Consider the following 16334-nt stretch of genomic DNA (forward strand, 5'->3'; position numbering starts at 1 on the left):
CAACTCAAGAATTCAGTAGGCCCACTCGCATTCTGAAAGGCAGCTTACTTTGTGCGCACCCCGAGACAAACTATGTATAATGGTAATGATAAAGATATAGGGTCCCACTTTACATTGTGGCCTTAACTACAGTGGCCTTAATTACTTGTGAACTTGTACATACAGTACATGTTTTTACATTGTACTTATATTTAAAAAAAATAACTGCATATAATAACGTCTGTAATTAATTTCTGTAATTACATTTATTATTACAGTGTTAACCCATCCCTTAGGCTGATGATACACGGGGCAACTTTTTAACTATGTTGCCATCAACAGGCAACCAGGTGAGACACAGGGCCCACGACCGATCTAAAGTTATCCATATAGAAATTTGTTACCCATTCTCAATGGGAAAGTGCCCAAGCAACATTGCTCAAAAAAGTTGCTCGGCAAAATTGCTCAAAATTTTGCCTCATGTATCATCAGCTTTACACCTGCTAATCCTAAAGCTAATCCACCCTTAAACCTACCCATATCACCAAACCTGTCCCTAACCTTACCCGTATCCCACCTCAATAGCAGCAGAAGTGTTTTGCAATACAATATGAACACAATAAGTAAATTGTACTTATTTTTTTAAGTACATAGTAGTTAAAGCAAACTAATATAAAGTGGGACCAGATATAGTTCTAAAAACTTTTTAAAATCTGAACAAATAGCAGAGTCCACACTGCAACTATAACAATAACGGCACAAAAAAAAACATGATATTGTCCAAATCACTTTCAGAGCAATTTTATACTTCTGATAAATGATAAAATCATTGACAGCCAATCAAAATCAATCCTGTGTTATAGAGCTCAAGTATTTACAGTGACAGATCACATAACTGCAGCAGCACATGCTTAGGATTCGCTAATAAAGTTGTCTTTATAATTATCATTCTTGGTGCAAACAAGCCTTAATAGTGGTACTTTGCTGGATGGCCAGTTTTCAAATGTATTTTATGTATTTTCAAAATACAAAATACTGTATTTGTATTTAAATGCATTTTTGCAGGCAGTATTTTGTATTTTTATTTTAAATACATTTCGGACATATTTTAAAGATTCTATGCCGTGAACTTTAAATATTGCACATACCTTTGAAAATCCAGCGTTTATTTGATCCTGATAAGCATTTGTCATCACAGTTGTAAACATGACGGCTTTCTTCTTTCGTGAGGGGGTTTGGCGCCACAGCATCTTTGTTTCCAGGCAGAACGTTAAAGAACGCGACATACACGTCTCCCGGAAATCCTGTATAATTCAACCAAGCCGACAAAGACTTCGAAACTCCTGAAGTGTTTTCACTTTTGTGTGCCATATGCATCAGATGTTTAGCCAACGGTCCGTGGGCTGAAACTAGCTGTGATGAAGCAGGTTGCAGATGAACTCTGCGGAGCGGAGCGGAATCGGACACCCCTACATTAATGCATTTGCACGTCAAAACATAATTTTCATTTTCATTCTAGTCGGAACCATGATTGTTGTATGTAATGGAAAAATGTCCATCACCACCTGTCACACACAACATGAGCCCCAGGTGGCTCATTTTCAGTGCCCTATAAAGAAGTCCAGTTGCTCTGAAATAATTCATTGTATGCTCCACAAATAACAAGCTGTATAAGTCACTGTCTTCCACACAATTATCCACTTTACAATTTAACCAGCTCCCTTCTGGACACTCAACTTCCAAGAAAGAAATGAACAATGGATCAGAAACAACGGCAGTGTTGACTCTGAGACGACTACAGTACATGTCCATTATAGGCTCACTGATTACTCTGTGCAATGCACATTAACGGTGAATCGTATTTCAGTGATTCCAACTCACTAATGGAGTGCAAGGTAAAGCCTGGATGAAGAACAGCACCAATAAAACAGCTCTTAAGTTTCCATTACCACTTTAATCAGTGATGAAAGAGGTGTTTTCCCTTTATTTTATAACTGGTTTGTGTGACTAAGATGTTTACTAAGAAGAAGACTTAAAACACACACATCTATATAGCTTCCATAAATTCAGTTTTAAATTTCAATTCTGCATACTGTTTATTAAAATTCAGGAATTTCATTAGAATTTCAAAAGCATTGTCAGTGTACAAACCTGCATTTATAGTACCATCATCACTATTATCATATCAAAGTACCATAGTTTTGTCATCTGATATCATCACTGTACCATGGAAGTTTTTATAAGGGCAACTAGTAATGCTTAGATTATGAGTCTTTCATGAGTATCTGTGGGCACACATGCACGCAAATCACCCATCTCATAGGACAATGGCTTATGATGTACAAACCTTCTGCCAAAACAACAACAAACAAGTAGCACATCTCTTATATCTGCCTGCCCACTCAAGGTGAGGTGTCTGAATAGCTGCATGCTTAGTGACATGTTTTTGAAGTCTCAGCATGAGAGATTGATATGAGACCACACATGGTAAATAAAGAGTTTGAGGGTGCAGAGGATTTGTCATGGCTTGTTTGATTCAGCTGTGGGTTTTAGCTGTGGGTTGAAGGCAGATGAACAATATGGGCCCTTACCAGCATGTTATCCCCTCGTTTTCCATTTCTTCACTCTTCTCTCCCCCACACTCTGGCCTTATGTCTTTAACTGACTTTCTTTGTGTCTGCCGCTCTGTACATCCCTGTCCACTACTCTCTCTCTGCTTCCCCAAACTAGCCTGTAAAACAGACATGGCAGTGGGAAAGAGTGCTTGCTGCTGATGTAGGAGATTCTGGGTAGAATCCATTCGATGAAGCCGATGGAGCAGATGAAATAAAACACACAAAGAGAGCAATGCAGCATGCATCTGTTTCTCCAAAGTTAGATCAACACTGCTTCACCTCACTGCACCAATTCAGTACAAAAGATTTCACACGGATCCTCATAGCTACGCTTAACATATGACTTTGTTAAGGCCTTTGAATGATGAGAATGAACAGAACTAAGATTACAAGGACATTTTTTCTCTTTTTTTCTTAATTAAAAATAATATACTAAAACTTTTAATTGGTAATTTTAAATGCTATATTAAGTATATTCAGGCATTACAACATTATAATTGCAGTATAAAAGTAGATATTTATTTTGAGATCTTCTAAAAATAACATTTACCGATGTAAAAACAGAGAAGTTACAACAATTTACAAGAATAAGAGTTGAAGTATGAAATCTTGCTTTCAAGACTGAAGTCTTTGTACTTCAAAATTTCATGTTTAATTCAATGTTACATGCTTTTTCTTTGCAATAAATTGAGTGAAAATATTTTCTACATAATTTCTGTTTTCCTGTTTACTAATATCTTTGGCTTTTCCATGAAAGGATACATTCTTATGGATGCAATCCACAGAAATAGCTAACATCAAGACACAAACAAATTCAAATCTTGCATATTTAGGATGGATAGTATGCAAATTGGAATGCAGCCACAAAAATCCGAGCAAACCAATTTTAGTTGCATTGTCAAAATATGGGCAGTCCCAAATAACCCAATATGCTGTGACAGCACATGTTTGTTACTGTTTATTTTTGAAGGAATGTGCACTGTAAATACTGAACAGCAGAAAATAGCACATAACCTTCAATTAAACAGCTCTTGTTTTGTCCTGCCAGGAACAATGAAAGCAATGAGATGCCGTCTAAAACATAGCCGTGCGTTTTTGTTGTGTCAGAAGCAGAAGGAATGTATTGTTTTGAAAGCCACACAAGGCCTGACTTTGAGGAGTGGCGAAGCACGGGCCATAATGACACAACGCTAGCTTAAACCGTACACTTTTCTGATGTTTGGTTTTGTGTGAATGATAGATGGCCATTAGTTCTAGCCCTTGTCATTCTCACCACACATTTAAACCACTTCAACTCTGTGTTTTTGTCTCTCTTTAGGACTTGTTGTACCTTACAGAAATGGATCTGTTGGGTATGGGGGTCCAAAGTCGTCTCCATCGCATCCACATTCTCTCCAGTATCCAAGTGCTGCGAGAGCGTGAAACAAAAAGAGGTTAGTCTCTGTCTTTTCCCACTCAAGTACATTACCATTTACAAGTTTGGGGTTAGTAAGATGTTTTTGAAAAAAGTCTCTTTTTTGCTCACTTAGGCTGAATTTATTTAATCAAACATACAGTAAAAACAGTAATATTGTGGAATAGTAGTAGAATTTAAAATAACTGTTTTTAGAATTTAAAATAAAAATAAATATTCCTCTGATGGCAAAGCTGGATTTTCAGCAGGCATTTCTCCAGTCATCAGTGTCACATGATCCTTCAGAAATCTCATATGCTAATTTGGTGCTCAGGAAGCATTTTTTATTTACTATGTTGAAAACAGTTGTGCTTCTTAATATTTTTGTGGAAACTAACATATTTTTTTCTGTATTTGTTGATGAATAGAAAGTTCAAAAGAACTGCATTTTTTATTTATACAATTTTTTTGTAACAATGTATTTTTTGTCACTTTTGATCAGTTTAATATATCTTTGTGGAATAAAAGTAATATTTTCTTATTTCTTTTTTTTTTAAATTAATAATAATTAAAATAAAAATTTAAATCTTATTACCCCCAGACTTTTCAATGGTAGTGTAGTTACAAGCTTTACTTGTATGCCTATTGCCAACATAGACAATAGCTGCACAAGGGGTGGCTACTGACTGAACTGACTTGCCTTCTGCTACTTCTATGGGCTTTTTAAAATACAAAAGGTGTAACAGAATCATTAAACTCGAGGACTAAACCAGCAATTAAAGTATCTCTCTCCATGAACACACCTCCTCATAAACCACAGTGGTGAAAACAGAAGAAGGAGCTTATCTCTTTGTGGATGTTTTCTCTGGCTGGGCTGAATCTCCTGCTCCATAGCCCTGCTGCTGGACAGCCTGTGACTGTGTCTGTCCATGCGTAAAGCCTGACACTGAAGAGCTTCATTAATCACAGCAAGGCTATACGTTGGGTGGGAGAGCAGTTCAGACTGCAGGCTCGGGGACACATGCATGGGGTCAAATCAACAGGGATTAGCTCAAAAAAACGAAGCACTGGAGTGTGGGATAGATCTCCCTGTGGAGTATTGCCAGCTCAGCTTGATGGAAAAGTTTTAATCTGAGACAAACATAATTATGCTATCCTCAAGGAGTCATCTCGAAGCCTTGAAAGTGATACGCATCTAATCAGCGTGCCGAAATTATGGCGATAACGGCTCATCAGAGAACACTCAGAAACATAAGAAGCATTTACTGTCAACACTGATAGTGAGTCATGAATGGACTTGCTTCCGCACACTCACACAAAGACATCCTAACATCAGACTATCCACCCCTCAGAGTTTTAGCATGGACTTGAAAAACGAAACTAATTGTTATCCTTACAGTTTAAACATTGCCTTACTAACATAATGAAAATTGTACCATTTAATGTATTCAATGAGCATGAGTTGGATTACATACTGTATAACTAGACAATAATTAGCACAAGTACATTCATTGCAAACATTATTTTCTTTGCCAGAGTTGCTTATGGGGGGCTTTAGACATTAAATCACAATTTTTGTAAAGCTACTTCGAAGCAACATGGATTAAGTAATAATTACTTATAAAAATCACTTCTTTGACATTGTCATAGATTTAATAAAGTTTCTTATAAATATGGGCAGTTGCGGGTTGTGTTCTTATAAGGGTTTATTTACAAAATACAGTCACGTATTTGATAGTGCTTGCCCCACATAGTACAATGAGGTATGTCTGAAAACCATCATGAACAAAAATTCCAGTTGATAATCCACCCACACTTTACATTTTATCATTAATCGCCATAGTAAACAAGAAAAAAAAAAAAATAGATGGGCAGTTGTATGCATAAAACATTTTTTTTGTAAAAGTATAAATTAAAAAAAAATTATATATAAAAAAAATTGTTAAGATGCAAAAGAATAATTTAACAAGTTTTTTTCTATATTAAATAAATAAAATGAACAAGGAATTCAGGAATTCTTCTTAATCTATTACCACCAACCACCCATCACCAATAGCACAAAAACTGACTTATTTTAGTAAGGCAGGTCCCTTTTACTGGGCTTGTTTTTTTTTTTTTTTTTTAGCAAAATCTGGCAACACTGCCACCCCTACCCTTCAGTCAAACAGACACACAGACGCGTGTCTATGTAGAGGAGGAGCAGACACACGCTGCTGTGTGCAGGAGCTGCCAGGTGATTATAAACTCTTTCACCCATCCCGCAATCCCGGCAGTCAGCATTGCTGTGGGGGCACCCCTCCACTGTGTGTAATTAAGTCCTTAAAAAGCATGTCAAGACACACACACATACAAACAGTGGGCTGACAGGCAGAGGCTCGTTTCCCAGGCATAACATACTGCCTCGACTCCATTGCTATAGAGACTCTGACACTTTAGAAAATGGGCTGTTGAATTGGATGACTTGGACCAGTGACTTTGCAAATAAAATGGTTTTTATGTTTTGTAACTAATAGGAATAGTGCTGAACAGCTTTTGAACAAATGCATGGGTTATTTAATATTACAAATCACGTAGTCTGTAACACAAACTTACAAAGGGTTACAGCATAAGCAGTCTGAAAACTTACTGTCAGTGCTTAAAAGACATCTGGTCTCTACTGGCATGGTCCCGTGCTTGAGGACAATAACTATTGTTTCCCTGAAATGTTTTGGCTGTTTGAGGACTCAATAGGTGGTCTGATTAAACGGGGTTCGACACCTTTAACAGCCCATTCTAGTAGCGTCTCCATTCAACTCCTGGAGTCCTCACATCCTGTGAGAAATGCAAATGTTACACATAAAATTTCATAGACCACCTTCCTCAGAGCAAAGAGGTTAAATCTCCACTGCTGCAGTCCTGTGGAAAAGATCTTGTTAGTTTCATAAGAAAAGATGGTTTTCTCCAGGACAGCGGGCAATATTATTTTAACAGCTCCGTTTTCAAATCTTATACTACATAGAAAAATGTATATATGTATTAAAACACTATTATTTCCAGTACCAACCAATTTACTCTTTTATGTCCTTCAATTTTTTTTACGTTTTTTCTTACTCTTTCACTTTTATAGTTATTTGAAATCAATCTCCCAAGCATTTCAACCTGCTAAAGTGCAAATTTAAAAGCATTACATTCCTAATTGAACAGTTCACCCAAAAATGAAAAGTCTGTTTACTCACCCTAATGTTGTTCCAAACCTGTATCACCTGTAAGCAAAAAAAAAAAAAATTGTTTAGCAGAAAAAAAGTGGTCTGTGCGACTCTAAAGCCACATGATTGTCTTGCATATGGACTACTTTATGGTACATATGAACTGTACTTTTTGGAGCTTGAAAACCAATGTTTTTGTTGTATCCGAAAGAACAGACTGTATATTCTGCAAAACATCTCTTTGTCTTTCCTAGAAGAAAGAGAAACGTACAGGTTTGACATGACTTGAGAGTGAGTAAATGATGATCTGAATGATGATTTTTTTTTTCTTTATTCCAGTTGTCATTTAGCTTCAGGCACTACTTTATTTTATTTGGTGCTTTTTGTGTAGTTTAAAAGTGTGTGTCAGTGTATAAACACAGTACTCACATGTATTTGCAGCACGGCATTGCAGTGATGTTCAATGATGACAGGCTGCTCTTGTGTAGAAGGGCTAGAGTATGCTATTAAATGAAGCATGCTATTAAATGGGTGGTTGGCTCACTGCCTTCCCTGCTCTCAGTGCAGATTGCAGATTCGTTCAAAGGGATGCCACCATACAGTATATAAAATTCCATACATAAGCAGTTCTGAGCTACATAAATTCCAAGGTCAGCAATGCATCCTTCTAGGGTGGGTTTCATAATTATGTTTATTATTATATTTATTATCCAATTTATGTTTTGTTGTTGCACAAACTATGATTAAGAGTTTATATACGCTCAAATTAAATCCCAATTATGCAGTTCTTTCATTAAGCACTTTGGGTGCTTTGTAAAACCTAATCTAGCATAAACATTAGAAAAAGCAGCATAATTCTAAATATTTTGAGAGCCAGGGCTGAGCCTTGTGAGAAAACGTGAGAAAACTCATCACAGTCAGATGAAAGCCCTGGGTGTCTCTTGGATATATTCTGGGCGTTTCTTGGGCGTTTTGTGGGAAAACTCTTCCCTGTCCTTGCGCTCATACTGGGTGTGAGAGTAGAGTTGGCATCAGCTCCCTCACCCCTCAGTCACATTCAGCTCTGTGCCAGCATTTCATAAATGTAAACACATCTCCCAGCCAGAATGAACAGCTGGCCCCTCTTAAAAAAAACTCTGTTTTGAAATTTAATACATGTCCAAAATATATCCGTCATGACGGATGATACTGGGGCATAAAGTAGTCATTGCTGCTGCTCTGTTAAAAAGCTTTTCAGATACTTGCATTAAGCTCTCTTGTCTGCTAGACAAATGTCACCTGTAGAAAGTGTCCATTACTCTTCTGAGCAATGTTTAAATATGTTTAGGAGGAGGGATTTGTTGGCATCTTGCCAAGTTCGACATGCCCAAAAGATTGGACTCCACATTAGATGCCACATTTGATTTATTCCAAAAACATAAAATGCATTAATGGAAAAAAGTACATCTGAGGATTTCAAGAAATCAAGAATGATTTCTGATTTTTTTTTAATGCATGTTCCTGGTCTTACTGCAAATGATTCATCAATGCACATTAGTCTAGAGAAAAAAAGATGTAAAAAAATGTCTTTGGATTATGTATAATCAAAACTTGTTCCACCTCTGACGCAGCTTTCCTTGTTTGGCTGAAATCATCAAGCCCTCTTATTGTTTTTCTGTTTCAACCACCTGTCATATAGAAATCACTTTTTACAATCCTGATGTATAAAATTATATAAATTTATACATATAAAAAATTTATATGTATAACTTTGAAATACATCACAAGTATAAAATGTGTTGAGTCTACCTTTTTAAATGAGAAATTTCAATAGTTCCACCAATAAAATATAGAAGAATACATCTTAATAAATTTCCTGTTGACAAAATCTCCAGAAAGTTGTGAAAATTAGATGGGAGCTTAACATATGAATTTGAATATGAAATATGTTGTCTACTCTGAATACAGTCTATGTGAAGTCTTCTACCTAGTAAAGATCCTTTTACTTTCACTAGCCATATTTATCCAGTGACCTGGAATAGAGTTACACTTATATAAGAAAGAATGTGGGGATGGAATCGGACAACCAGTCACCAGTGGCCACTTAGTCCATCAATATGACCGTGCTTGACCATGTGTAAGTGGCAGCTAAACTCCATCTGATGACAGCAAGACTGTAAACTGAGAGGTCAGATGTAGCGGTGCTCACTTCTGAGCAGCTATTTGCCAGTGTTGGAAAATATCAGTCATGACAAGCAGATTCCACATCATGTTTATCTGAGGCACAGGGCAGGAGATAAAGCTGGTAAGTCGGAGGCAGGTTATTGCTCACATTTTAACATAGTTCTATCCAGTAACAGTTTAATAACAGTTTTTTGTAAAAACTCTTCAAATCTAATTTCAGTTGGTAAAGTTTGTAAATGTCAGTGTAGAAATGATAATTATCACATTATTTACAGTCCACAGTTTTATGATTCAGAAAATCACTCATGAGAGGAAATTCACATTTTCCTGTTGAAAACATTGCCTTGATGATTACATGTTGTGGAATGGGGCAAGATTACATTTCATACTTTGATAACTGTTCTTACTATCAGCCTTGGGTGGAACCAGCAGAAGGAGAGAGAGGCAGAAAATAATTAGATGAGCTCTATATTCCTTCTAAGGGACACTTCCTGCTACTGTTTGAGTGACACAGAGTTTGTCTTGTGCTCATCTTGATGCATTCCATTCCAAGATTCTGTTCCTGTATGGAAACACATAAATAATAAATAGTTCAATAAATGATTCAAAAATTCCAAATCAAGGTAATAATTAGCTTTGGTAAGAAAATAAAATAGTTATTTGTCAGTTTGCAGGTAACTTTATTAGACACTGCAACTTAATACTTATAATCACATATAATGCTGCGAATGACTCGATACTGTTTATAATAAACAAATATATAATGAAAACAACTGCAATAATTACATAGCAATAAAAAAAACAAAAACAAATCAAACAAACAAAAAAAAAACTTAATTCAACACGTAATTTTATTTTATTTTTTATAATTTTCCTAATTCATGTTACCTGAAGAGTTTCAGAGAAAGTTAGGAAATTTTAAAGAAATTATTATTATTTTTTTTTACCTTTAAAATAATTTACACCAATGAATCGATTACAATAATAATATTTATAGCATAAAATTTGACTTTGTCAACTTTATCATTGCTTTAAAAAAAAGCTAATTTTGTAACCATTAAGGTCAGAATACATCAGACACATGGTTATAAAACAAACCATTATGTATGAGGTGTTCTCATTTGTCTGTACTTGTGTCTTCTGTAACCTGTTTGAATTATGAGCTACTAGTCAAATTACTGAAGCCAGTCTTCCTCTAGTCAAAACTGCTCAGCTAGGGGCTGTATAGGTCCAGTCAGGCGGTCTGACTCCACGTCAAGGTGCCTAAGGTGATGAGACTATCAGATTAAAGCAAAGAATGTCTGCTCTAAATCACTGGCATTGTGGTATGACGGTAAATGCCATGAAACGTGTCAAGCAGTAGAGATAACAGTGAAATACTGTTTATACCACAGTAGAGATACTGACATCACAATTGCCAGGCAGGACTGCTTTATGTTATTTATAATACACACGTATAGGCCTTTATCACAATTCCGCGTTCGAAAAGCAAAAGTTTCAAATAGTAGCGTAAAAAAACTTCTGCTGCAGCCTCTATCCATAGCACAGCATTGTTGCGATTTATTTATGTAAAATTCCGCACAGATACGTCTTAGAAACACACCAAACTTAGTTTACAATCATTAATTGAGTATTGTGAAACCAAGGAAGATGGTTTCATGATATTCTGATGTATATTTCGTGACTTAAAGGGGAGCGAGCAAGCCATACTGTATATGTATGCGCAATACTTCAGAGTCTGACCACCTTATTTTATTACAGAACTGCAAGAAAACATTACAAACAGCATAACACATTAAAGAGCATTTCAATTAACCAAAGCTTATGGGAAAACGTATTGTATTAAACAATAATGCTCACATTTTTCATGCTTAAGATGCAATCCTCAATAATTACATCAAATAAAGTTGTTCAAATAAACAAATATTTCCAGCCCATAGACGATTATTCAAAAATAACTACATTGATCATCTTAATAATGAGTCATATCCTGCGTGATTGAGTGCAATGACTGAACAACATTATAATATATACTGTACAAAAACGGGAGGTTAATCATAGTAAATATAATGCAAGAATAAACAAAATAATTTTAAAAAATAAATGTAAAATAGTCCGATTATTTCTCGGGGAGTAATTTGAGCAGTGTGTGCTATTCATTAATCTCTTGACTGGCAACAGCACTGACAATCGCGTCGATCAGATGATGTTAAACATTAAAATGAAGGATGACATAGAGCATCAAGTCAAAATACAAGAAAATGCAAGTCAAGGCGAAGAAGACCTTTTTTTTTTTTTAGCAAGTTAAAAAGTTGAAATGGTTGGTTACTGTTGTTGATGTGCAATAAGAATTTAGAGTGTTGCTTTATGTGAAGCTGTTTTGCCAGACTTATCATTCGATATGGATACTGTTATCTTTGGTTGTGTCTAAACTACATTACTTGAGAACTCCAGGGCTGAACAAACCATACATGTTGACAGATTCACCATAACTCTTCCTTTTTAGTGATCTATTGCCCATGTCACATGAGAAACGCTCAATTTCAAAGTGTACATGTTTAATTGCACGGAGCTGAAGATTGATAACAGTGCTTTGAGTGGTGTCTTTGACAGATTATATATCTCTATTTTCAGGACAATGTCTGGTTTTGACACTTGACAAATGGTACTCTAGGCAGGTGTGCTGTAACTTAAGGAGGCCTATTTCAATCCAGATGTATACTTTTCAGTGTTTCTAGTGCACACACTTTGTTAGTAGTGAATTCATTGTTGTGGCATTAGTGCATAGGCAGTTTTGGTATTTATATGCAACCCTACAATACTAGAAATGTATTAAAATGGATAGCTTTGGTTCTGGATGTTTGCACAACATTCAGACAGTAACTGAATGACAAAACTAACCTGCATGATCACCGCACTCCCATCAGCCTTTAGTCAGATCACACCGCACCCCATCTCTCTGCCTGAATCATTCGGGAAGGAACTCGGCCTCTGTCGTTTGTTATCGTCCCACTGACAATGAAGAGGAATCCAAGGACAAAGAGACGGGAAATTCTGTTCCTCACTGACAACAGAAAAAAAATAAAACATTTAGCCATTCTGATTAGCCTTTTCTGAAAAAGCATTTTAATGGTTGACAGTTAAATAAATCATTGTTGACCATATAAGGTGTAAAATATGAGAGGAGGAGTCTATTTTTAGATTATGTCAAGTTTTAATATTGACATTTTCAGTACTGACTTGACACACAACAGAAACTTGTTATACTTGTCCAAAAAGTTAACTTGAACAAAAAGGGGCCAGTAATGTTCGGACTGGACACATGACAGAGGAGAGAGCTGCTGGAGGCAGGGGCCGGCTAGTCAGTTGTGAGATGACTCCATAAGTTCCGCCCATTGGAGAGGGTGTGTCTGGGAAATCCTAAATCACTCCCTTGGGGGCTGAACTAAGGAGAGAGAGTAAGCAGGAGAGAGAGGGACTTGAAGGCGATTGTAAGACTGCTTGGGAAACACCGGCACAGTTCATAGTGGGAGGTCAGTGGCAACATAACAGGATTGGCATTCACGCTCAACTTGTTGTTGTCCGTTAGTGTGAATCTGTGCACTACATCGCTATGCTTACTGTGGAACTGAGAAACTCTTACTAACAGACTGCATAAGGAGAATTTTTCAGGGTTTGCATACTTGGAGAAGCTACAACCTTTAACCAGGTAAGGAAAAAAAATGCAAAATGGTTGTGGTAAAGTTATTAAAGGTTCCTCTAATTTTGTATGTATGTATGTCCCCATGTATCTATCTATCTATCATGACCACATACACATTTTTATATATGTAGTTTTTAAGTATAATTTTGCCTTTTCTAACAAATAATGCTAAATATGATTGTCTAGGCTTGCGAACTGTGACACTTTGTGTGTAACATTCAGTAGCTGACAGTAGCTGTTGTGAAGATGGGCGTGTGAGTGTGTGTGTATTATAAAGTCTCAAAGCAGCAGCAGTATCTGTTGTCTTTTCAGTTGCTCATGTGGAAAAAAAGTGGCAGCCACTGCTGAGGACTTTAATAAATTTGTGATTAATATGTCACAGATCTCAATAGTCGACTCACAGACTGAATATAGCACTGCGGGTCACATCGTTGATGGGTAGCAGGGGGTTTGGGGCTTGACATCTTCTCTCACCCCTTCCTGCTCAACAAAAGAACAGTCAGTTAGAAATTGGCTGTATTGTGTGACTATAGTAGTCTGTACAAGTGACAAAGCACTATTATATCAATTCTGTCAGGACCACTATCGTCAAATGATAGATACTTAGCATACAGTTTGGTTTGGCGGTATGGTTCTGTTCTGGGCAAAAACTCCCTGCCCATCCATGCAGCCTGTCATGAATGAGCAGGGAGAGCAGCAATAATAATAACCCCCCAAGGGTTAACAGAACAGAACCAAGCAGACCATTAATGTACTTAGTTACATTTAGTGTAACACATTACTCAAGAATAGGGAGTCTGATTCAACAGGAATGTCAGAAGCCAAGTCCTGACTGTGACGAAAGGAGGAGCTGGGGATGGAGGAGGCTAATTGATCCCGAGCAAGCAAAAGCTGCTGAATAATACTGAATAGCGCTTATGCCGTGATAGGTGTCGTATTCCTGTAGGTAGATGTGATCAGCTGAGAGTCAGCTGATGCAAGCTTGACTCACGTGACCTGCCAGAACTAACACTAACCCTTAATAACTGCTCATTATTAAAAACAAAATCTGGTTTCTTTCTCATCTTAATGTCAAAATGTACACAGATATGCACATACTGAATAAGTACATAAAAATGCTGAAAATCTAATTGTCGATTAACTTAAAATCTTGTCATCTTATTAAGCATATCAGTGTAAGATTGTCCATGTAAACATGCTTAATAACTTCTAAAATATCCAGCAGAGGAAGCGGGACCCTTTTTGTTTTGGCCTCATTCTGTCCTCCCTTCGTTGCTCTTGGTGTTTGTTTGTTTGTGGTGTTTTCCACTGAACATGCTCATTACAGTAATTAGGGAGCAGCCGTGTTGCTTGTGATTGGACTGGAAGATCTTATAGGATCTACTTTTAGCACATAGAGCTGAGAGAAACGGATGTGACCGCTGGCTCCACGCCTTCAGTGAATGGGCGTGTGGTGTGTTCACAAGTCTGTATGCATTTCCACACTTCCTATTCTGATAAGCTTTAGCGTTGGGACTGCGTAATGAACCGCTCAGGCCTGATTTGTGGCTGTTGACTACTGGTACGGGAGTCCGAGTTGAAGCAGAAAGTGTTGTGTCTGTCATGGGGGGGCGGAGGACAGATGTTGATGTATTGTTGCCCATATGTTCCTCTCTCTGTGTGCAGCTGAGTGGTCCACATTGGGAAAACTATGGTGCATTCTTGGTTGTTTTGTCTCCTGTTGCTTTACTGCTATTGTCAGTGACAATGGGACCCTCAATCAATGAGACAAACACAGTGATGTCATAGAGGAAGTACCAGAACTCTCACTCTACAAAATGTAGTCCAATGGTTTTAATTGCTTTTGCTTTAAGACCTACAGTACTACCGTTGAAAAGTTTGGGGTCAGCAAGATTTTTTATTTTTTGATGATGATGATGACAAATACAGTAAAACCAGAAATATTGTGAAATTGTGAGAAATCATTTTAATGCTGATTTGGTTCTCATGTAAAATTTCTTACTATCAAAGTTTAAAACTGCTGTTCTGCTCAATAATAACTTCTTTAATGGGAAAGTTCATTTTACATTGGACATTTAACTGCTGGCCCAATACAGTTTCACAATAATTTAAAATACAACCAAACGGTCCTAAAATTAAACTAATATTACCTTTGGTTGAATAAGTAAACTAAACTATTTCATTAGTTTACGTGCATCATTATTCAACATCAGAGAACCTTGAACATGTGATCGTTGTTAAATTACTGTAATATTAACTTTCAGGGGTACTTCAAGTAAATATTCAAGTCAAAAAAGTTCCTGCACTTTAAAAACTTACTTACCTTGTCTGTGCAAAGTTATAATCCAATTTTTCAACTTCTGTCATGACAATTTAAAGCCGCCCTCTACACCTGGTAACTTTCGCATGATCCATGCAGGGATACCAGAAAGGGACGTGACCTAGGACATGACCACAGGAATTACGTCAGAATAACCAGACGTTAATCTCCCTGTAATAATCCCACTAGTAAAAGGACAATTCAGACAGCTTCACAGCTTTACAAAACATAACTTTCTGTAGTAATCTACATGATTATTTACATGATAGTATTTAACCTGCACCAGTCTTTTAACTTATGTATGCACTGTGGTTCTACAATTCAGCGGTTGGTTCTATTAGAACTTCAGAATGTGTTCTCCACTCCTTCAGGCCATCATGGTTGATGCATGGCTGTGTGTTAAGAGCTCTTTAAACCCTACACTTGCTCTCCTCTCACTCGAGTCTTTGTGTTCCAAAAGCAGGTTTGAATTAATTAAAGTAGAACTGCATTATTCACGAGATTCCCACCAACTCCTGTGGGGGATGGCTGGACGAAGAGAGGGCCAGAGTTAGAATAGTCGTCTTGTTGTTTTGAAATGCGCAAAGAATTCTCCTCCTTCATGTGTTTAACCTTTTTGCTCTGAGAGTCAGAGCTCTTTGAAAACTGTTTGTACTGCATGCACATTTTGAGTATGACAAAAACAGAGTGTGACCTTGACTGTGATTGTTATTGTACCCAGTACAATTCCTACATCTACACCCCTTTAATACCTTTGCATAATTGCCTCAGGATAATCCTTTTAAAACAACTTGAAATGAGAAAGCAATAGGTCATTGGCAAAAACTCAACAGGGGTGAGAGACAACTAAAACATTTCTCAAACAAATGTTAAAGGCATAGTTCACTCAATTGAAAATCCTGTCATCATTTACTCATGCTTATGCCTTTTGTTTTCTGTGGTGCGCAAATGGAGTCATATATAGCATTTCCAAGCT

At 36.9% G+C, this 16334-nt stretch overlaps 1 protein-coding gene and 1 long non-coding RNA gene across 3 annotated transcripts in view; one reads left to right on the forward strand and one right to left on the reverse strand.

The window, feature by feature from the left end:
• The first annotated feature begins 3912 nt into the window (after positions 1-3912).
• The window catches only part of bcar3 (BCAR3 adaptor protein, NSP family member), a 52602-nt gene continuing 40180 nt past the window's right edge, over positions 3913-16334 (forward strand). Inside the window, exon 1 of one of the 2 annotated variants that reach the window (XM_058783781.1) lies at positions 3913-4027. In XM_058783781.1, coding sequence (XP_058639764.1) covers positions 3934-4027 — 94 coding nt within the window. In that variant the 5' untranslated portion in view covers positions 3913-3933. Of the gene's footprint in view, positions 4028-12826; positions 13045-16334 lie in introns of those variants that run through there. The other variant, XM_058783782.1, reaches the window with a different exon arrangement.
• LOC131545203 (uncharacterized) lies at positions 9328-12768 on the reverse strand. The gene is made up of 3 exons (XR_009272355.1): positions 12576-12768; positions 12237-12399; positions 9328-9897 (listed from the first exon to the last, which is right to left on the reverse strand). It is a non-coding gene; the product is annotated as an uncharacterized LOC131545203 (long non-coding RNA).

Source organism: Onychostoma macrolepis, chromosome 08 (assembly GCF_012432095.1).
Source record: "Onychostoma macrolepis isolate SWU-2019 chromosome 08, ASM1243209v1, whole genome shotgun sequence".
NCBI classification, from domain to species: Eukaryota; Metazoa; Chordata; class Actinopteri; order Cypriniformes; family Cyprinidae; genus Onychostoma; species Onychostoma macrolepis.